We start from the raw sequence: 20576 nt of genomic DNA on the forward strand, positions 1-20576 counted from the left end.
CTGCGAATATGACCGGCGCCATGAGAGGGAACGGTGTCGGGACTGTGAGAGGCGTCGGGATCGGTGCCGTGTTTTCACGCTAGGAGACGGTGGACGTATTAGGGTTGGCTTGCCCTTAGACTGTACCGCACGAGTTGGAGATGCTGTCGTAGTCTGCGCTGATGCCGGCTCTGTGAGGGCAATGAGGTTTCTCGCTGTTGCAAATGTCTCCGGCGTCAACAGAAGCCAGGGCTCAACCACGGTCCAGGTCGGGAAACCAGTGTGTGCCGGACACAAAGGCTCCTCCCTCAATGACGGAGTCAACGGTGCCGATATTGGCGCTTGTACCCTCGGTTGCTCCGGTGCCGGATGCAACTCCGAGGTTAGCAAAGGAGGTGCCGGCGCCTGTTGCTGAGAGACAGTCCTCTCCGGCTTGCGCAGTCTCTTCTGGCCTGGAGACAGGGAAAGGAGCCGAGTCACTTGCACTGGACGCGGTGCCGGAGAGGTCTGGTGACGCGGGCCTCTATCCGCCGATGGGGGATCCCGGCTAAGGGCTGCCTCCGTAAGGAGCTGCTTGAGCCTGAAGTCCTGCTCTATTTTGGTTCGAGGTCTGAACGCCTTACAGATCCTACACTTGTCGGCCTGGTGAGACTCGCCGAGACACTTGAAACAAGAGTCGTGGGGGTCTCAAGTTGGCATAGGCTTTGGGCAAGTTGAACACGGTTTAAAAACCGGAGCCTTGGGCATGAGCCCGGGTGGCAGGCAGGGAGTAAGGGGGAGGACCCTTTCCAACCCGCTAAATCTAATTATAAATGTAACCCTATAACTATAACAACTACTGCACTATACTAACTATCTATCTAAAACCAGGACGCAAAAGCTAGGGAGAGTGGAGGACAGCTATGCCGCGCTTCACAGTTCCAGCGACTGTTACGGGCTGTAAGAAGGAACTGAGGGGGGCTGGGTCGGCTCGGGTATATATCCAGCGCCATTAAGGTGCCACTCCAGGGGGCTCCACAGCCGACCCACCGGGTGTTGCTAGGGTAAAAATTCTCTAACGATTGTGCATGCAGCGCGCGCACACCTAATTGGAATCAATATGAGCAAGCACTCGAAGAAGAACTACTGTTTCAATGGTATTCCAAAATTTCTGTAAGTATACAGTAGTACCAACTGCACCCCCCTCCTAGTCAAATTTTGGGCTTTTGTATGAAAGCCACCGAGACCCATGGGAGTATGATACAATAGTGGCATGGACCAATAATTCTCTCACGGCTATGGAGACCAAACTTTGTTCCAGATAAGACAGTCTGCCGCAATAATTTGCTTTAGATGCAGCCACTTGAAAGACTTCCCCCTACTTTGTGTACTACAAATATTACAAAATTACTAGAAGCGTAGCCCTGTAAATCACAAGTATAAATGCTTATACTTACCCCATAGGATGCTGCATTATGTAAGGGGATTAGTCCTCCTTTGTCTTGAGCATTAACATCAGCACCATGCTCTAGAAGGTATTCTGCTACTTCCAGGTTATTATAGCCGGCTACAAAAAGAGAAAAAAAAAATAGAGCATCAGTAGAACTAACAGAAAAACTGGGAAGGTGAGAAAGCTAAAACTATTTGATTTTTAGAGTTCAAAAGCACCTCTTTTGCAAGCTACTTTCTTCCTGTAATATATTTAGACAGCTGGGATAGTAACCAAGGCAATTCGCTGTGGAACTATTACTATGTCAGTTCCTTATGACATACTCTGTTTTTTGTTGATTATGTTGCATAACTGTGATAAGAGAGTCTAGAAGCTCTGGTAAATTGCTTACCTGCAAGATGTAATGGTGTTGAATTTCTTCCTTGGGTGTCTCTGCAATTGATATTGTCTGGTGTACACAGCTTCTGCACTCTTGCCAGACAACCCTTTTTGGCCGCATCTAGCAAGGCAGCATCTCCCCGCAGCAAGTCCTGTATATCCGTGTCTCCTTCTTTCACCAGATCTAGAGGAGTGTTACCATCTCTGTTCTTTTTTGTTGGATCTGCTCCATGCTACAAATAACAACTCTACAAATTATTGCCACACATACATGAGTGCAATACTTAAGTATGTCAGTTCATGGACTGTATTCTGCAGCATAGCACTGGGAATGCTCTCAAAGCTAGTGAGATTTTGGCAACCCATTTTCATGAATTGACAGCCATGTACTTTAGTGGATACCCACTGAACAGAATATACATTATGAAAGCTAAACCCAAACTGCTCATCTACAAAGCAACCTTACAGATCTGAAGAGCCTTCTCTATACTAGAGGACTGTGGTGCTTTAAATGTACACTGCACTTGTAACCTCTTGCATCCATACAGGGGCGGCTCTAGAAATAACACCGCCCCAAGCAGGGCGGCGCGCTCGCCGCCCTTCCCCGGTCCCGCGGCCGGGGCAGAAGTGTCTGCGGTGGGTGCGCTGGTCCCGCAGCTCCGGTGGAGCATCCGCAGTCATGCCTGCGGGAGCTCCGTCCGAGCCGCGGGACCAGCGCAGCTGCCGCAGTCATGCCTGCGGGAGCTCTGTCCGAGCCGCGGGACCAGCGCAGCCGCCGCAGGCATGCCTGCGGGAGCTCCGTCCGAGCCGCGGGACCAGCGCAGCCGCCGCAGTCATGCCTGCGGGAGCTCAAGCGGAGCCGCAGGAAGAGGGGACCCTCCGCAGTCATGCCTGCGGCAGGTCCGCTCGTCCCGGGGCTCCGGTGGACCTCCCGCAGGCATGACTGCGGAAGGTCCACCAGAGCCAAATGCCGCCCTGCCGGGACAATGCCGCCCCACGCGCCTGCTTGGCGCGCTGGGGTCTGGAGCCGGCCCCGCATCCATACACTACACAGCTTGCTATGGTTCACAAGTTTTGCAACTGCATCATTGTAAAGGCAATTGCTTGGAGCAAGGCTCATCCCAGCTATATTCTGCATGTGGCCATTCTTCAAGTTGCAGTGCGAGCACAATCTAAAAGCACTGGTATTGTAAAGGCACTTCTGTACAATCTGACAATGCTCCTGTAACCCCTTTCGCAATCCACTCTGTAGGTTGTGCAAGTTTCCTCCTATACCCTGATAATTCTGTTTTGAGCTACTGCAGCTTCTGAGTTTTGTGCTTTATAAGCTGCGGCACTGCCACATAAAGATTTTCTTTGTTCCAAAACTCAAGTATATATTTGTATACAATACAAAATGCTGATTTCTACAATCCATATTTAAAAGTTTTTAGTACAGTCTCTCTAACACACAAACCTCTGCCTCTGGGCCCTGCAGAATGGGTACCCAGTGTGCTGGTCCTGGAAGGGATGGAGGAGTGCTGAATGTTGATGCAGTGCAATGGAGCACTCAGAACAGGATGGCCCATAGGAATGTATTGCATCCCTACAACTTAGTGAGTTGCACCATTGTTAATGGCAACAATGTAGCAAAACTGAGACTCAGGAGAAGAATGCAAATCTACATTAGGGAACATTTTTACCCAAGGTTAGCTCCCCATATTACTTTCTCCTCTTAACTTTCCCACCATTGCTAACAACGGTGCAGTTCCTGTGGTGCCGTAACAGTGGGAGAGCTGCAATACACAAGGTGCTGGCAACTGCCAACATGTTACCCACTGTGTTGTATAGGAATGTTCAGAGCAGTCTAACAGTTGTTAGCACCAGCGAAGCAGCCCTGCTATTAGCTAAGGTGGGCAATTTGGGGGGGGAGGGGAGGGGGGGAGTTTACCACTGTGCTGCTTCCAAGGCTGTGTCTACATTAGACAGGAGTATAGAGTAAGGATGTGAATGGAAGAAGCGGGCAGAGATTGGCTCTAATGCATCCAGGCAGTTTTTGGAGAGAGTGTTCTCTGTGGCACATTGTTTAAAATGTCTATTGCAGTCTTCTGAAAATTACAGCTCTATCTCTCTAATGTGAAAGGTTTCAAAGTGGAACTTTTTGCCTTCTGGCAACAATACACACATCCATGGGCTCAGATATATGCTGACAGGGCCATATATAAACACACAGGGAGAATGCTATTGGCCTGGCTACTGAGAAACAGACAAAAATTCAGGAACACAAAGACAGCCCTCTTCACCTACAAGCACAGAGAAGCAAAGGAGAGGATGCAGTTCAAAGCAAGGTAGTGGAAGAGAAGGTCACACAAGAGGAGGCCAATAGCATGCATCCCAAAAATCCATTTGAAAAAACAGCTTTATTTTTAATTGTTTTAAATTCAAGTGTAGTGGAACAAAGCAAGGCAGTTTTCAGGAGGGTGCAAATTCCACAGCACAGTGCACACCAAAACAAAGGCATTATTGCCAGTCAGAGCAGCAGAAACCCTTCATAGCAAGTGGGCTAGGAGCACAAATACCAACCAGTACATGATTCAAGAAAATCGTCTCAAATGTACCCAGGGCCAAACAGTTTAAAAAACCAACAGTGCAAATTTTAAGGGTGTATCAGTGGAGCACATTTAGCTCTTGGATGCAAAAGTCAGATTTATAACAGGTATTATAATCTCAACCTCCTAGGGACTTTAGGGAGTGCTTCTAAGTCTCCTGTGATGTGTCTATTAAGGAACTGACTTTTTTTGAGGATCCTTTGAGGTTGAGTGCAAGAACGGCTAACCCCCCACTGGAACGATCACTGGGCTGCAGAGCACTCCAGTGCTGATAAAAGAAAAGTGATTTTGAGGTAACTTCTGTAATCAGATGTCACTTTAGGGGCCCTCATCAAGCACAGCCCTGGGACCTCTGTGAGGGACAGCTTGTGGTTTCTACTGAAGCAGGATTTTAAATTGCTGTGGTGGTCCTCCATCAAAGTGCAAAAGTCTTCAGAAAAATTAACAAGGTCGAGTATGAATAGCTTGGCTAAGCAGCAACCATGTAAAAAGGGGTGAAGAGAGCCTGACAACTGCCTACCCTTTAAAATATATATATATATAAACGCTTATGATGAAAACAATGTGTGGGGTTAATTTCCCTATTAATTTCTTGCAATTTTGTCAAGCTTATTTTAAACATTCTCATTAAGGGTTTTTGTTTAAAGCAAGGGCTGCTAGCTTGAGCACTCCTGCTGATTATCGTGCTTCTTCCAAACTGTCTTAATTTATATTTCCTCTGGGGCTTTTCTCATACATAAGAGATTTTCTAAAGACATTTGATTATTGCTGTATTGTGTACACTTGCACAAATACCAATGCAAGTTTATTCAATTGTAGCAACTAACAAATAAAAGTTCATTTTTTGTATCCTTAAAACTAATTCCATTTTTTTCAGTTTGTATGAAGCAAATGTTATTTAGCTGACATTACTGAATTAAGAGGAATATTTCAGAATAAATTAAAACATTGTATTGAAAGATCATCTGTACTGATGAATTTTAATAAAGTGAACATGTTCTGAAAGGCACTTCAAACGTCTTTACATTCATTATAGAAACTGCTAGATATCACAGTAAAATTTAAGATGAAAATGGATTCAAATTAACTCTCTGAAAAATAATAAAATGATTTTTTTTCAGATCTTAAATGTAACAACACACATTTAGAAATACATTTGGTAATTGTGAATGACTTACTTTTAAAAGCAGCTTGCAGATTTCATATTTTCCTTTTGCTGCTGCTTCATGCAGTGGGGTAAATTTCCACAGGTCTGCCACATTGACAGATGCCCCATGCCTCACCAGCAGCTCGGCCACCTCATAGTGTCCATATGAACAGGCGTTATGCAAGGGTACTAAGCCACTAATTAAAGAGAAAAAGTTTTAATAGTCACAAAAAGTCAAATTCAAATACAAGTTTACAAAGCTCCAGTGGATAAAACAGTCTTGTCCCCCCTCTGAGGCTATCAGCATCTTTTAGTATCCCCAATTTCACAGCTTTACATGTCCTGTGATCGAGGTACCTATGAGATGAACATCGCTTTTCCAGGCAACGAATGAAAACAGCTTTTCTTCAGCTCCTGCCAATCATGTTCCTAACTGATGATGTTCGACCAATTGTTATTGTTATTAATTTCTATAAACAGGTCATATCAATATTAATAACAATACCCATATGTTGCAAGAATCACTGCTGTAATGTTGACTTTGGACGCTTGAGTGGAAATTTCCAAAAAGGGGTTTTGGTGGGTGGCTAAAATCCCATCTGACATGTGACATTTGGGCATTAGTAAGTCCTGTACGTGTAATATTGTGGGGAAAAGTACTCAGTTCCATTTGGAAAGAGCTTAAAACTTCAGGATATTTAGGACCTGAACCTAACCTTGAAACTGTTCATTTTTCTTTCTTCATTGATGGTCTATATTAATACAGAAAGCTAACTTTGAAAAAGTTGACTATTGGTTTCCCTAACTATTGTGACATGTTTTCCCCCTTTTAAATCAAACTATCCGGAAAGGGTAGAGGTTGTGTAGTATTTCTAGCCTTTCCAGATCGTTTGATTTAAAAGGAGGAAAACACGTTGTAATAGTTAGAGAGACCAATGGTTAACTTTTTCAAAGTTAGCTTTCTGTATTAATATAAACCATCTATGAAGAAGAGAAAAATGTACAGAGTCCATCCTGGCTATTTCACATCATATAACTAAAAAGCTAATTTTAGACCTTCCAAAATATTTGATAAACTGCTATTAAGCAGAAAGAACAATCAAATAAAAAGAGAACAGAGGAGGAAAAAGCTGCAGAGACTAAAGAAGTAAAGTTATCCCAACTAGAATACTATCATCTAATATTTTGATACCAGTACTCCCAGAAAGCTAAACATTCCTGAGAAGACTATTAACTCTCTCCCACAATGAATGTGAGGAACAGTGGTTAATAAGAAACAATATGGAAAAGTTACCCTTTGTCTTTGGCATGCACATCTGCCCCATGGTGCAGCAGATACTCTACTACAGATACACGGTTATAACCTGCAGCAAAGTGCAGCGGGGTTGAATGACGTCCCTCCAAATCTCTGCAATTCACATTCTGAGGACTGCAAAGCTGCTGTTAAGATCAAAGAGGAAACAAAAAGTTTACTACAGAACTTGATCACAGTTTGAAACTTGTTTATGTTTTCAACTCATTTCTTCCCCCTTAATTAAAGTTTGAAAAGTAAATAAAATATTCTTTTCTGATAGTGGGCCATTTCATAAACTCGAACATGGGCACTTCCTAACTGTTCTTGGCTTCAATTTGACGACTTTCCCCCCTATTTTAAGGCAGTATATTTTGAGTTCCCCTCTCCAAATCCGTAAGTAGAATCCTGGTAAACAGAATCCCAGTCTAATTGGGTCACGAGATGAGGCAGGCAGGTATTATCCCCATTTTGCAGATGGGGAATCAGAAAGACATGTTAGTGGCTTGTTTAGGGAGCTCTGTGGTCTAGTGAATTAAACACTGGCATCTAGTGGAATGGGGAGTCAGGAGAGCTACGCTCCAATCCTGGCTCTTTTACCAATTTGCTGTATGATCTTGAAGAAATCACAACCTCTCTACTTTAGTTAGCTCATCTATTACCCCATCTAATAAGATGCTATTTTCTTACTGAATGTTGCGAGATCTAGCTAAACAATACATGTGAAGTGCTATGTAAAAATGAAAAGTTAAAGCCACTAAGTGGCAGAGGTAAGAACTCTTGAATACTTGTCTCAGCCATATACTCCTTTGTCTAGACCACTTGCGTTGAAGGGGGAGGCAACATTACCCCTCTGTCTCCCTCCTCAGACACAAGATAGTCTGGGAAATGGTGAAGTCTTTGTAAGGTCTGGTAGGCTTTAAAAACTCTTGCAAGTTTAGATCAAGCTAAAAATATTCACAGTAGCCCTAATATCCAAACCTGCCTTAGATCTACAATAGTCACCATTAAAGAGTAAACATTTACCAACTATAACCATACAATGTTCTAGTCTATTTTAACGGATAGGGAAATCCCCACGGTACTGTAGCTGTTTCGTAATCTCTGCAGTACAAATTCTATTGGCAAAGTCTATTGTGCATATTCAACCCCAACACTGTAAGCCTTCGGCTGAACTGACTCTTCCCCTGCCACAAATTCTACACATGTATGAAAAGCCTTTCAATTTTTACCTTAAGAACCAATGAACCCTCTTTTTTCAGACTTGGTTTGATCTCAGAGCAAGTCACGCTTGAATAAAGTCAGTTCAGCTGTTGAGTTAGTGCACACACAACAGTTTTTATTGGAACACAGAGTGTGGAAAGTGTTCATATGTTTGTATAACACATATACATAAACCAGAAAACATACAAGGCCGAACCAATTTTGCTCAATTTTTCTACAATACCTTGTGTCTAAGGCCAACAGTGCAATATTTCAGCCACACTTCTGTTTGCCAAAGCTACAATAAGCTGGGGGTGGGTGGAGAAGGTGAGAGAGGGGCAGCTGTAATGCAAGGGGAATTTTTATTTACCTGTTAATGTTCTTTTTTTGAGATCTTCTGTACCAGTCCAGACACTTGGGGGTTATAGTTTCTCCAATCAACAGAAAAAACGGTTACTTACCTTACAGTAATTGTTCTTAGACACGTGTTGGGTACCTAAACATCCACTATAGGTGTATGTGCGCCCAGTGCACTTAAGTCGGAGACTTTTGCTAGCAATATGGGTGTTCTCCTCTTGCTCTCAGGTGAAGGCATACAAGAGGCATGTCCTCCACCTCCCTCTCCACTCCTTAACACCACTGTAAGCAATGACCAAAGTAGCAGGAAAGGTTGTGGAATGTATATGTGCACAACATGTCTTGAAGAACAGTTATTATAAGGTAAGTAACTTTTTTTTCCCCCTTTGATTGACATTGTAGGTGGAGGAAGTTTGGATCACCAAAACAGAGACTGTAGCACTGACTTGCCAAAGCATCATTGAGAGAGCTTGTGCAATGGCATAATCTGTAGAAGAGGTACAGAAAACCATGTTGCTGCCTTGCATATATTATCTGTTGGAACACTGCCCAGGAAAGTTGAGCTCTGGTAGAGTGAGCTGTCATTCTTGATGGAGGAGAGACTTTAGTAAGCTGGTAGCAGAGTCTGATACAGCCAAGTATCAAGACATGCATCCGAAGAAGTGGGTATTCACCCACAAAAGCTCATGCTCCAAAACGTCTGTTAGTCTATAAGGTGCCACAGGACTCTTTGCTGCTGATACAGTCAGAAATCCAGTGAAAGATTCTCTGGGACAAGCCTGGATAAGCGATGATGATAACACTCATCTGATGCTGCTGCCTGCATTGGCCAATTGTCCAGAAAAGGGAAAATTTGAATGTCCAAACAACAGATGTGTCAGCTGTTACCAATGAACCATGTGCATGGTATCATCTGTTTTTTCAGACCCTGTGATGGGGTGTGACTCACCACGCTAGTGCCTCCTGCTGGTTGTCTTGCGGATCAGCTCCACAGGTTGGTATGCTGACTGTAAGTGATATCACTTCTGCTTCTCGACCTGTGTTGCTCCAAGGACCGTGGCGTCCTCTTCAGAACACAGCCTTCTGGCTGTGCCACAGTCTGCGCTCCCCACTTCCAGGGGTGCTGGAGGACTTACTAGATGCATTTCTGGGAGAAGACCTAGATTTAGAGGTCTTGTGAGATACTGAACATTTAGAACTCTTCAACCCAGACAAATGGGGAAGCATGATGTTTGCTCCCACACTTATCTTTGGACTCAGAAGAAGCTGGAGGAGCACTCTGAGTCAATCCAGAGGCCCAAGGATCACAACTGGGAGACGGTTCAGAGGCAGGTCACGTCGCCTCCTTCCTGAGGAGAACCTGCAAGCAACAGTCTCTCTCTGCTTCTTAGTCCGGGTGGGAAAGGAGGTACAAATAAGGCATCTGACCCTCACATGCCCCTCATTCAAACGAATCAGACAACTCTTGTGCCCATCTGTGAAAGGGATAACGGCCCTGAAAGTGGCACACTGCCTAAAACCTGGGGACTTCTTCATAGTAAATCCTCCAGGTACTAATAGAACTATATGTACACATAACTATACTACACTATTCTGTACTTTAATATATACTACACACTAAACTACACTTACAGTATAACTATAACCACTATGGACAAAGTTTTCTGAAGCTGGCTGACCAAAGCTAAGCCTTTAAGGAGCTCCAACTCTTGCCACGGGCAGCGAGAAGGACCTGACAGGAGGTGTCATAAACAGATAGTTAAGGGTTAATGCCTCTTTTACCTGTAAAGGGTTAAGAAGTTCACCTAGCCTAGCTGACACCTGACCAGAGGAACCAACGGGGAACAAGTTGTTTCAAAAGGAAGGAGGGAAGTTTCCTTTGTTTAATCAGTTTCAGTTTCAGCCGGAGTGAGAAAGATCAAGGAACCAGCCTCTTATCAGAGTAGTAAGTTTTAGAAAGGGATAAATAGGTTTATGTTTATTTTCTTTGTAACTTGTCTGGGTGCCATTAAGGGAATTATCAAATTGGGTATTCTTGTGTGTATTAAGATTTTTGCCCAGAGGAACATCCTGTGTTTTCCATCTATTGTCTGTGAGATTAGCTGATATGCTGTCCCCCAGAGGTTTTTTCTTTCTTTTTTACCTTTCTTTTCTTTAATTAAAAGCCTTCTTTTTAAGAACCTGATTGATTTTTTCCCTGGTTTTTTTTTTTTTTTTTAGATCCAAGGGAATTGGATCTGGACTCACCAGGGATTGGTGGGGGGGAAAAGGGAGGAGGAAGGAGTAATTCTTCCTTATTTTTGAGATCCAAGGGAATTGGATCTGGACTCACCAGGAAATTGGTGGTGGAGACTCTCAAGGCTACCCAGCGAGGGGAAGGTTTTGGGGGGAAAAGGAGTGATCCAGGTACTCAGAAATTCTGGATGGTGGCAGCGAGACCAGATCTAAGCTGGTAATTAAGCTTAGAAGTGTCCATGCAGGTCCCCACATCTGTACCCTAAAGTTCAGAGTGGGGGTGAGACCTATGACATGGTGAGCAGTGGAGGGATTTTAAAGGAACCTAGCCAGATTTTTTTTTCCTCCTTTGAGATGCTGGAGAAGCAGTGAAGGAGAGATACCCTGAAGGCAAACAGATAAAGGTTTTTCTAACAAGGCTTTGTTAGAAAGGATTTCCAGCTGGGCTTAGCTGGAGGGTAATTAGCAGTTTGCAAAAGACAAGTCACAAACCAGTTTTTCTGGTTTCTTTCTCATTCTGAGGAGTCCAGTTAAAAGCTGTGTGTGTTTTTTTTTTACACCTCGCAAACAAAGATAGCTCAGGCAGAGCAGGGAAACATGTCAAGCAAAGAAAAAAAACCATACAACAGGAGCTAGAATTAGCCAAACTCCAGGCTGAGGAGAGCCAAAAGGAACATGACAGACAGATGGCCAGAGATTAGGCTGCCCACAAAAGAGCTATGGAGGAGAAAGAAAAAGAGAAAGCCAAAGAGGCTGACCACCAGAGGGCTATGGAGATCCAGAGGGAGGCCCAGAAGCATGCCCTGGAGTTAGCAAGGGCTAAGCAGGATTTACCAGCCAACCCTAACCACCCTTCTCCAGGTACTGCTTCCCATCCCAGAAAATTCCCCACCTACAAGGCAGGTGATGATACTGAGGCCTTCTTAGAAAATTTCGAAAGGGCCTGCCTTGGATACAGCATCTCTACAGACCAGTACATGATAGAGCTGAGGCCACAGCTCAGTGGACCCTTAGCAGAGGTGGCGGCTGAAATGCCTAAGGAACACATGAACGATTATAAACTTTTTCAAACCAAGGCCAGAATCAGAATGGGGCTAACACCTGAGCATGCCTGTTGGCAGTTCAGAGCCCTAAGGTGGAAACCAGATGTGTTATTTACCTGACACGCCTACTACATTGGAAAGAATTGGGATGCCTGGATATCAGGAGCAAGTGCTAAATCTCTGGAAGATCTGTCCTTCCTAATGCAAATGGAGCAGTTCTTAGAGGGTGTCCCTGAGGAAATAGAAAGGTACATTCTAGATGGGAAGCCCCAAACTGTAACCGAGGCAGGGGAGATTGGAGCCAAATGGGTGGAAGTGGCAGAAAAGAAAAAAACTACTAGCAGTTGGAGCGAATATCAGAGGGGGCAAACCGAAACCAAACCCTATCACCGGGGGCAACCCAAGACCCCACCTACAACCCAAGGAAAGCCCCAGACACCTTATTGTCCCACCTCACCAGTCTCCAGCAACCCACCTCGGCTCAGTGACCAGTCAGCTGGGCGATGTTTTAAATGTAATGAACCGGGACATATAAGGGCCCACTGCCCCAAGAACCCCAACCGATTACAGTTCATTACACCACAATCACACCAAAGATCCCCAGGCCCAGATGCCTCTCAAATACCCTCGGAGCAAAGGGAAAACTTGAGAGTGGGCGGAAAGAAGGTTATCGCTTGGAGGGACACTGGGGCACAAGTGTCAGCTATCCACCAATCCTTAGTGGATCCCCAATTCATCAACCCAGAGGCCCAAGTGACAATTCACCCATTCATGTCAAAATCTGTAAACTTGCCTACAGCGGAGTTGCCTGTCCAGTACAAGGGTTGGTCAGGAATGTGGACTTTTGCAGTCTGACAATTATCCCATCCCCATGCTACTGGGGGACGACTTGGCCAACCATGTGAAGCTGGCCAAGAGAGTGGGAATGGTCACACGCAGCCAGGCCAAGCAAGCTTCCACACCCATCCCTGTTCCTGAGCCGTCCACAAGGGCCCCGTCTGTGTTACCAGAGACCCAGACAGAGGTGGTGGGACTGGATCTTCTACCCATGAATGCTACAGCCGTAGTGCATCCAGTCCCAGAACCGGAACTGGCAAAGCAACCAGCACCAGAACCATTGCCAGCACTGACTCCAGCGCTTGCAAGCCCATCTACAACTCCAACGCCAGCGGGCACCAGCGGGCCTGAACTGGCAGAAGCAGCAGACAACCCTACCTAAGAGGCTCAGCCAGAGCCTAAAATATCACATAGTGCACCAGCGGAGAGCGGTTCACAATCAACGAAAACCAACCCCATCACCTACATCGCTTCCAGATGGACCAAGCCCAAGTCCACAGTCCAAGGAGGAAATGATGTCTCCAGCATCAAGGGAACAGTTCCAGGCTGAGCAGGAAGCAGACGACAGCCTTCAGAAAGCTTGGGTGGCGGCACGGAGCACCCCACCGCCTCTCAGCTCTTCTAACCGATCCCGGTTTGTTGTAGAACAAGGACTTTTATACAAGGAAACTCTTTCTGGTGGACACCAGGAAGACTGGCGTCCTCAAAGACAGTTGGAACTACCAACTAAGTACCAGGTAAAGCTCTTGAGCTTGGCTCATAATCATCCCAGTGGCCATTCTGGGGTGAACCGAACCAAAGACCGTTTGGGGAAGTCCTTCCACTGGGAGGAAATGGGCAAGGACGTTGCTAATTATGTCCGGTCTTGTGAGGTGTGCCAACAAGTGGGAAAGCCCCAAGACCAGGTCAAAGCCCCTCTCCAGCCACTCCCCATAATTGAGGTTCCCTTTCAGCAAGTAGCTGCGGATATTCTGGGTCCTTTTCCAAAAAAGACGCCCAGAGGAAAGCAGTACATACTAACTTTCATGGATTTTGCCACCTGATGGCCAGAAGCAGTACCCTTAAGCAACACCAGGGCTAAAAGTGTGTGCCAGGCATTAGCAGACATTTTTGCCAGGGTAGGTTGGCCCTCCGACATTCTTACTGATTCGGGAACTAATTTCCTGGCAGGGACAATGAAAAACCTGTGGGAAGCTCATGGGGTGAATCACTTGGTTGCCACCTCTTACCACCATCAAACCAAAGGCCTGGTGGAGAGGTTTAATTGAACTTTGGGGGCCATGATACGTAAATTCGTAAATGAACACTCCAATGATTGGGACCTAGTGTTACAGCAGTTGCTTTTTGCCTACAGGGCTGTACCACATCCCAGTTTAGGGTTTTCACCATTTGAACTTGTGTATGGCCGTGAGGTTGCTAAAGCAGCAATGGGAAGGGTTTCCGCCTTCTCCAGGAACTAACATTCTAGACTTTGTAAGCAACCTACAAAACACCCTCCGACACTCTTTAGCCCTTGCTAAAGAAAACCTAAAGGACGCTCAGGAAGAGCAAAAGGCCTGGCATGATAAACATTCCAGAGAACGATCCTTCAAAGTAGGAGACCAAGTCATGGTCTTAAAGGCGCTCCAGGCCCATAAAATGGAAGCTTGCAAGATACACAGGATGACTGGCAGTGTGGCCCCAACTGAGATCACAAACCGTGATGGGCCTTCATGAAGTACTGGACACTATCCCTGGGTACAGAATTATCCCTGGGTACAGGAGTGGGGGAGACAGAGCTGAAGGAGTAGGGAAGACAGATATCTTCACCAGTTCCAGGTACCACTGCCTTCTTGGCCACCCTGGAGCTACAAAAGGCTCCTCTAGATCTGGCAAACATAACGGTTACTTATCTTTCGTAACTGTTGTTCTTCGAGATGTGTTGTTCACATCGATTCCACATTAGATGTGTGCGCATCGCGTGCATGAGTGTTGGAAACTTTTTTCCTTAGCAGCTCCCGTCGGGCCGGCAGGGCCCCCGCCAGAGTGGCGCCACTGCACCATGCATATATACCCCCACTGGCCTGACCCTCTCCAGTTCCTTCTTGTCGGCGACTCCGACAGAGGAGTAGGAGGGTGGGTGGTGGAATGGACGTGAACAACACATCTCGAAGAACAGTTACGAAAGGTAAGTAACCATTCTTTCTTCTTCGAGTGCTTGTTCACGTCCATTCCACATTAGGTGAATCACAAGCATACCTTTGGAGGAAGGTAGGAGTCATGAAACAATCGATGGAAGGACTGCCCCGCCAACTGCCGCATCCTCCCATGCCTGCTGGTTGACCGCGTACTGGGTCATAAAGGTGTACACCGATGACCAGGTGGCCGCCCTGCAGATCTCCTGGACAGGGATCTGTGCCAGGAAGGCCGTGGATGCTCCCTGCGCTCTGGTCAAGTGGGCCATGACTGCTGGAGCTGGGACACCAGCGAGGTCATAACATGCCCGAATGCAGTCCGTAATCCACGACGAGATTCGCTGTGTTGACACCGGACTGCCCCTCATCCTCTCAGCCACGGCCAAGAATAGCTGCGTGGACTTATGAAAGGGTTTGGTGCGCTCCAAGTAGAACGCCAACGCTCGGCGGACATCTAGGGTGTGCAGGCTGAGGTGACTCGGGTCCATATGGGGTTTGGGAAAAAACACCGGCAGGCAAATGTCCTGGCTCAGATGGAATTGTGAGACTACCTTTGGGAGGAACTTAGGGTGCGGGCGGAGCTGCACCTTGTCTTTGTGAAACACAGTGTATGGTGGCTCCGAGGTGAGAGCCCTCAGCTCCGATACCCTTCTTGCCGAGGTGATTGGCAACAGGAATGCCACCTTCCAGGAAAGGTGGAGAAGGGAGCAGGTAGCTATGGGCTCAAACGGGGGCCCCATGAGCTTAAAAAGGACTAAGTTGAGATTCCATGGGGGAACAGGGGGACGAGAGTAAGGGAACACCCTTTCCAGACCTTTGAGGAATTGTCCCACCGTTGGGTTGGAGAAAACCGAGCTACCTAAAAACTCTGGGTGAAAGGTGGCAATAGCCACCAGGTGCACCTTAATCGATGATGGGGCCAGCCCTTGTTGCTTAAGGTGCAGAAGGTATTCCAGAATGATCGGCACCGGGGCCTGGAGCGGTTGCACCTGTTGTGACCCGCACCAGCACGAGAACCTCTTCCACTTGGCCAAGTAAGTCGCCCTGGTAGAGGGCTTCCTACTACCAAGTAGAACCCGCTGCACAGGAAGGGAGCACTGGCTCTTGAAAGCATATAACCACGTAGCTTCCATTCGGTCAGATGCAGCGATTGCAGGTCGGGCTGGAGAAGCCGCTCTCCGTCCTGCGTAATGAGGTCCCGGTGAAGGGGCAGGGTTATCGGGGCCTCCACCGACAGCTCCAGGAGCATGGTGAACCAATGCTGGTGGGCCCATGCCAGGGCGATGAGAATGATCAACACCCTGTCCCTGTGTACCTTGAGTAGTAACCTGTGTACTACGAGGATGGGGGGAAAAGCATATCGTGGATGTGTCAGCTATAGAGCCCGGGCTGCAACCCTGGAACAAGCAGAAATGTGGGCACTGGGTGTTGTCCTTGGTTGCAAACAGGTCCACCAGGGGAAACCTCCACCTCCATTTGCTCCTGTTTCCATGCATCTCAGATATTTCTGGTGAGACTCAAGGCTTGGCATATCCTGGAGACAGTTCAGATTGAACAACAGGCATTAGTGGCTCCATCCTGAATCCCAAGGAAGGAAGTGACTCTTTTTCAAGTCCAAAACTGGACACAGATTCCCCCACTGTTTTGGAGACAATTAAGTAGATCCTTGTGTCCCCCTCTTCTCCTCAGCTCAGCAGATTGGCTTGTATCTGTAACTGACATGGCACTAGGGCAACAAAACGACAAAAATCCCTGGATCTTCTCACAGTGCCCTTAACTAGGCATACTGGTCTATTATCATGTCCATGGACCCATGGTGGGACCCATATGTGGAAGAAATCCCTCAGCCTTCCTGTGATGTTAGGCCCTTGTACCGTCAGACAAATTATCTGAAGCCTGAAGGGGTTTCCTGCAGTCTGTTACCTCTTCTTTGGTAACATAAAAAGTGAATCCTTTTGTTAGTCTGCCTTTTTTATTGGACTGGATAATAGGTCCTCGTCTCCCTGGATCTGCACCTATTGATCTGAAATTCTGAGGACCTTCTGGGAATTTCTTCGACCTCGATTCTCTGAAGACGCTAAGAGCTAGTGGATCTTCTACAACTTCTTCCTGAAAAAAGTCTGCCTTGAAAAAGGGTATTGGTGTTGGAGGTAGAATACAATACCCACTGTTTTAGCTGCAGGGGTCTCCGGCCCTCTGCTAAGGCTCCCATTGATAGGATTATATCCTGTATGGTGTCATATATGGACAATATATTCGAGTGCGTAACCAGGAGAGCGTTGGCCTGTCAGAGAATTCTCATTTTTGGCCTCTGAAAACCTTCCAAGCTTCAGTAGCCACCTCACTGCCCCATGGGAGGTGCATGTCGCATGTACTTAAGTTATAGTAACCATGAAGGACCTTGTCAGGCATACCTCATTTGTCAAGAAGATCTTTGAGAACTAGTTCTTCTTCCCCAGGGATTGCTGTTCTCCTTGCCACCTCTGACATGGCAGCATCCACTCCTCAGGCTCTAAAGGAGCACCTCCATGTCTGACACCCAGAGGTCAAACAGCATTGTTGGGATGGTTTTCTGTCTATGGTGCCCCAACAGCGTGTGTCTGCTGCAACATGGGGGTAGAGCCCTGTAAGAGGAGAATAAGAGTCCCCTGGCCCCAGCAAATACCTCCCAAGTATATGCCAACCTCTAACAATGTTGGCTGGTCCCCTCTGTAAGGGGTTCAGCCTTCTCTTAAGATTGGGGAAGCCTATTTCTCACTGCTTGACCTCCTCCTCAGCCAGGCCTTGCAGACTGAGTGGTGTCTGACTGGACTGACATCTTGAGTGGTATTCTGTGACCATAGAATCATAGAATCTCAGGGTTGGAAGGGACCTCAGGAGGTCATCTAGTCCAACCCCCTGCTCAAAGCAGGACCAAACCAGGACTCAGCTATTTCTTCTCTGCAATGGAGTGGATGGGGGCTGGACTCTTCCTGTTGTCTCTGTCCTGGCTTGCTCTTTAAAGACCAGAAGGCAAAGCCCCAAATCTCTGTGAAGTCTGGACTGAACAGCAGGGGAGCCCTACCAGGAGGAATAGGAGGAGGCAGCTCGAGGTGTGGTCCTGCTCCAAGTGACAGCTGTAGAGGTTTCTCTTCTTCAGTGTCTCCGCCCATGTGGAACCAAGCTGGGCATAGTCAGTTGAGGGCATGGAGAGGGAAGAGCACATTGCTTCCTTTCCTTAGCTCATCCTTTTCCCCTCTCAGGGGTAACCCAGAATGGTGGTTGCTCTTTGTCCTTAATCTCCTACCTACCCGTGGGAGCTGGAATTCTGACCTGACGGGGTTTGATGAGCATCTGCAGGCAGAGCTCCCACCCTGCATTTTCTATGGGGTTGGCTACACTTGAGAGTTACAGCGCTGGTGGTGGCTTTACAGCGCAGTAACTCACTCCCTGTCCACACTGGCAAGGCACATACAGCGCTGTATCTCCCTGGCTACAGCGCTGGCTGTACTCCACCTCGGCCTGGGGAATAACGACTATAGCGCTGCTCTTGCAGCGCTGGGGTGCCAGTGTAAACAGTGATTAATCTTACTACGCTGTAACTGACCTCCGGAACCTTCCCATAATGCTTTCTAAGTAAAGAACACTCGTCGTTTTGTTGTGATGCCTCTCTCTGTTTTGTTGTGAACTCGGGGCTCCCGGAGCTGCTTATCTAAAAAACAAACACAGCTCCTGTTTGCTCGAGCAGAGGCAGGGAGGGGGGATCCCCTAGTGTTTGCTTGAGGAGAGAAGCAGCCCGTAGTGGGGGAAGGGAAGTCCGTTTTGGAGCAGCAGCTTATCTGGTCTGAAGGCTATTTGCATTTAGTGAATGAGAGAGGGGTGGGGGAAGGGGTCGAAACTTTTAAAATGATTGAAGGTTGGTGCTGTGTATCTTCCAGTCCTTAGAACTTGCAAGGCAGGGAGCTGACACAGTATCAGCTCCAAAAATCCACTCTCTCTGTCTCCCCCACGCTCCCTGTCACACTCCACCCCACCCGCCTCTTTTGAAAAGCACGTTGCAGCCACTTGAATGCTGGGATAGCTGCCCATAATGCACCACTCCCAGCAGCGCTGCAAATGCTGCAAATGTGGCCACACTGCAGCGCTGGTAGCTGTGAGTGTGGCCACGCACCAGCGCTTTCCCTACTCAGCTGTATGAAGACAGCTGTAACTCCCAGCGCTGCACAGCTGCAAGAGTAGCCAAACCCTCAGAGGACTAACGTGCTGTTAAGAAGAGCTGGAGCAGCTTCTCCTCTCTGCCCCCAGTCTGCCTGGCAATGGTGTGTGTGTGGGAAGTTGATTCCCGGGGCTGCGGGTACACTCCCTGCTACATGGTGGAGAGAAAATCTTCTGCAGGAAGAAGACTACTACTAGACCTGCTCATCAGCTGGCATGGGTGCGGGTGGAAGGCACTCAGGATCCAAAACAGTTCAATTTGTGGCTCAAACCAAGACATGATTATGAAAGCTACAGAGGGCTTTCCTAGGACCAGTGTCCCTCCTCAAGGCAAGTGCTGTGCCTGCCCAAGGAAGGGGCAGAGTTGGATGTGTCCCTGTTTTCTACCCCTTTTCTTTATCCTGCAAGCTGGAGATGCTGGGGTCCAAGGAGCAATCATCCTGTTGTGGGGCTCCTGACTCCCCCCCTAAAGAGGCCAAGTGTTGGTCTGGCACTTCTTACCTTTACGGGGCTTTCTGAGGGGCCACTCAGCCCTGCTCACCCCTCTCAAGCCCAAGCTGCCCTGGCACTTCATGCAGGAGGAGGGTCTGGCAATGCTAGCAAAACTGGAGCCCAGCCGTGGACTGGGGCCTCATTCTCTTGCTAGGGTCTACCGTGCTGGATATCTAGTAAAGGGGTGGGGGGTTCCCTGTTACACACGGGCAAGCCTATCGAGAAAAAATTGGGGCCCCAGTTCATCATGTTCGCTGGGACCCACGCCTCCAATTTTACTCCCATTTCACCCTAATTAAAGACATTTTAGGGGGCCCCTGAGCTTGAGGCCCCGGTATAATTGTCCCCTCTTCTCATCAGCCCTGCGCATGGGGCTAAGGCTCATTGGCTTTCAATGCCTCATATGTGCTGTTATGACAGTCACACACCGAAGTGTGCCATGCAGCTTCCTTTAGGTCTCAAGGACCTACTTCTTTCTTCTCTCCTCTGGCAGCCTGCTGAGGGACACAGTGTGCTCCACCTACTAATGACTAAGGGATATCAGGACCCTTACATGTGACATTCTCAAAAGCATGTGTGCTTTGTCTCCATCAGATGGCTGGGAGGAACTATAATCCCAAATGTTTGGATTGGTGGAGAACAATGAAAAGAGAAATTCTATTTAAACCATAATTATGGTACGTGCTATGTGCCAGATCTGACTTTTGTGGGTGTTCTTTTAGATAAAACAAATTATGTAGGTCACCACATTTACAGGCACTGGCATTAATGAATACTTGCTCACGGATGCTTTGCTTTTCACAGTTAATGGAAGAAACAGTGGTTAGATAGGGAAAACACCGTATTATGATCACATTATGGTGCGTGTGCCTGAACTCATATGTGCCCAAGCATGGGAGGGTGGGGTCATTCTACAGGAACAAGGAAAAACATTTCTGAACATTTAAAAGAAAGCAGTGACAGAACCATGACCACAGAATCATTGAAATGTAGTGCTGGAAGGGACCTTGAGAAGACATCCAGTCCAGCCCCCTGAGCTGAGGCAGAACGCAGTATTCCTACACTATCCCTGACAGGTATTTGTCCAACCTGTTCTTAAAAATCTCTAATGATGGGGATTCTACAACCTCTTGTAGGAACCTATTCCAGAGCTTCACTATCCTTATAGTTAGAAAATTTTCCTAATATCTAACCTAAATCTCCCATGCTGCAGATTAAGTCCATTACTT

General features: G+C 47.1%; 1 protein-coding gene across 1 annotated transcript in view; it reads right to left on the reverse strand.

Moving 5' to 3' along the window:
- TNKS (tankyrase) overlaps positions 1-20576 on the reverse strand; it is a 323782-nt gene that overhangs the window by 53168 nt on the left and 250038 nt on the right. The window contains exons 14-17 of the mRNA XM_045018479.1: positions 6816-6961; positions 5553-5718; positions 1800-2019; positions 1416-1525 (exon numbers count right to left, since the gene is read on the reverse strand). Of these exons, the coding sequence (XP_044874414.1) occupies positions 1416-1525; positions 1800-2019; positions 5553-5718; positions 6816-6961 (642 nt within the window). The remainder of the gene's footprint in view (positions 1-1415; positions 1526-1799; positions 2020-5552; positions 5719-6815; positions 6962-20576) is intronic.

This window comes from Mauremys mutica, chromosome 5, assembly GCF_020497125.1.
Source record: "Mauremys mutica isolate MM-2020 ecotype Southern chromosome 5, ASM2049712v1, whole genome shotgun sequence".
In the NCBI taxonomy this organism is placed as follows: domain Eukaryota; kingdom Metazoa; phylum Chordata; order Testudines; family Geoemydidae; genus Mauremys; species Mauremys mutica.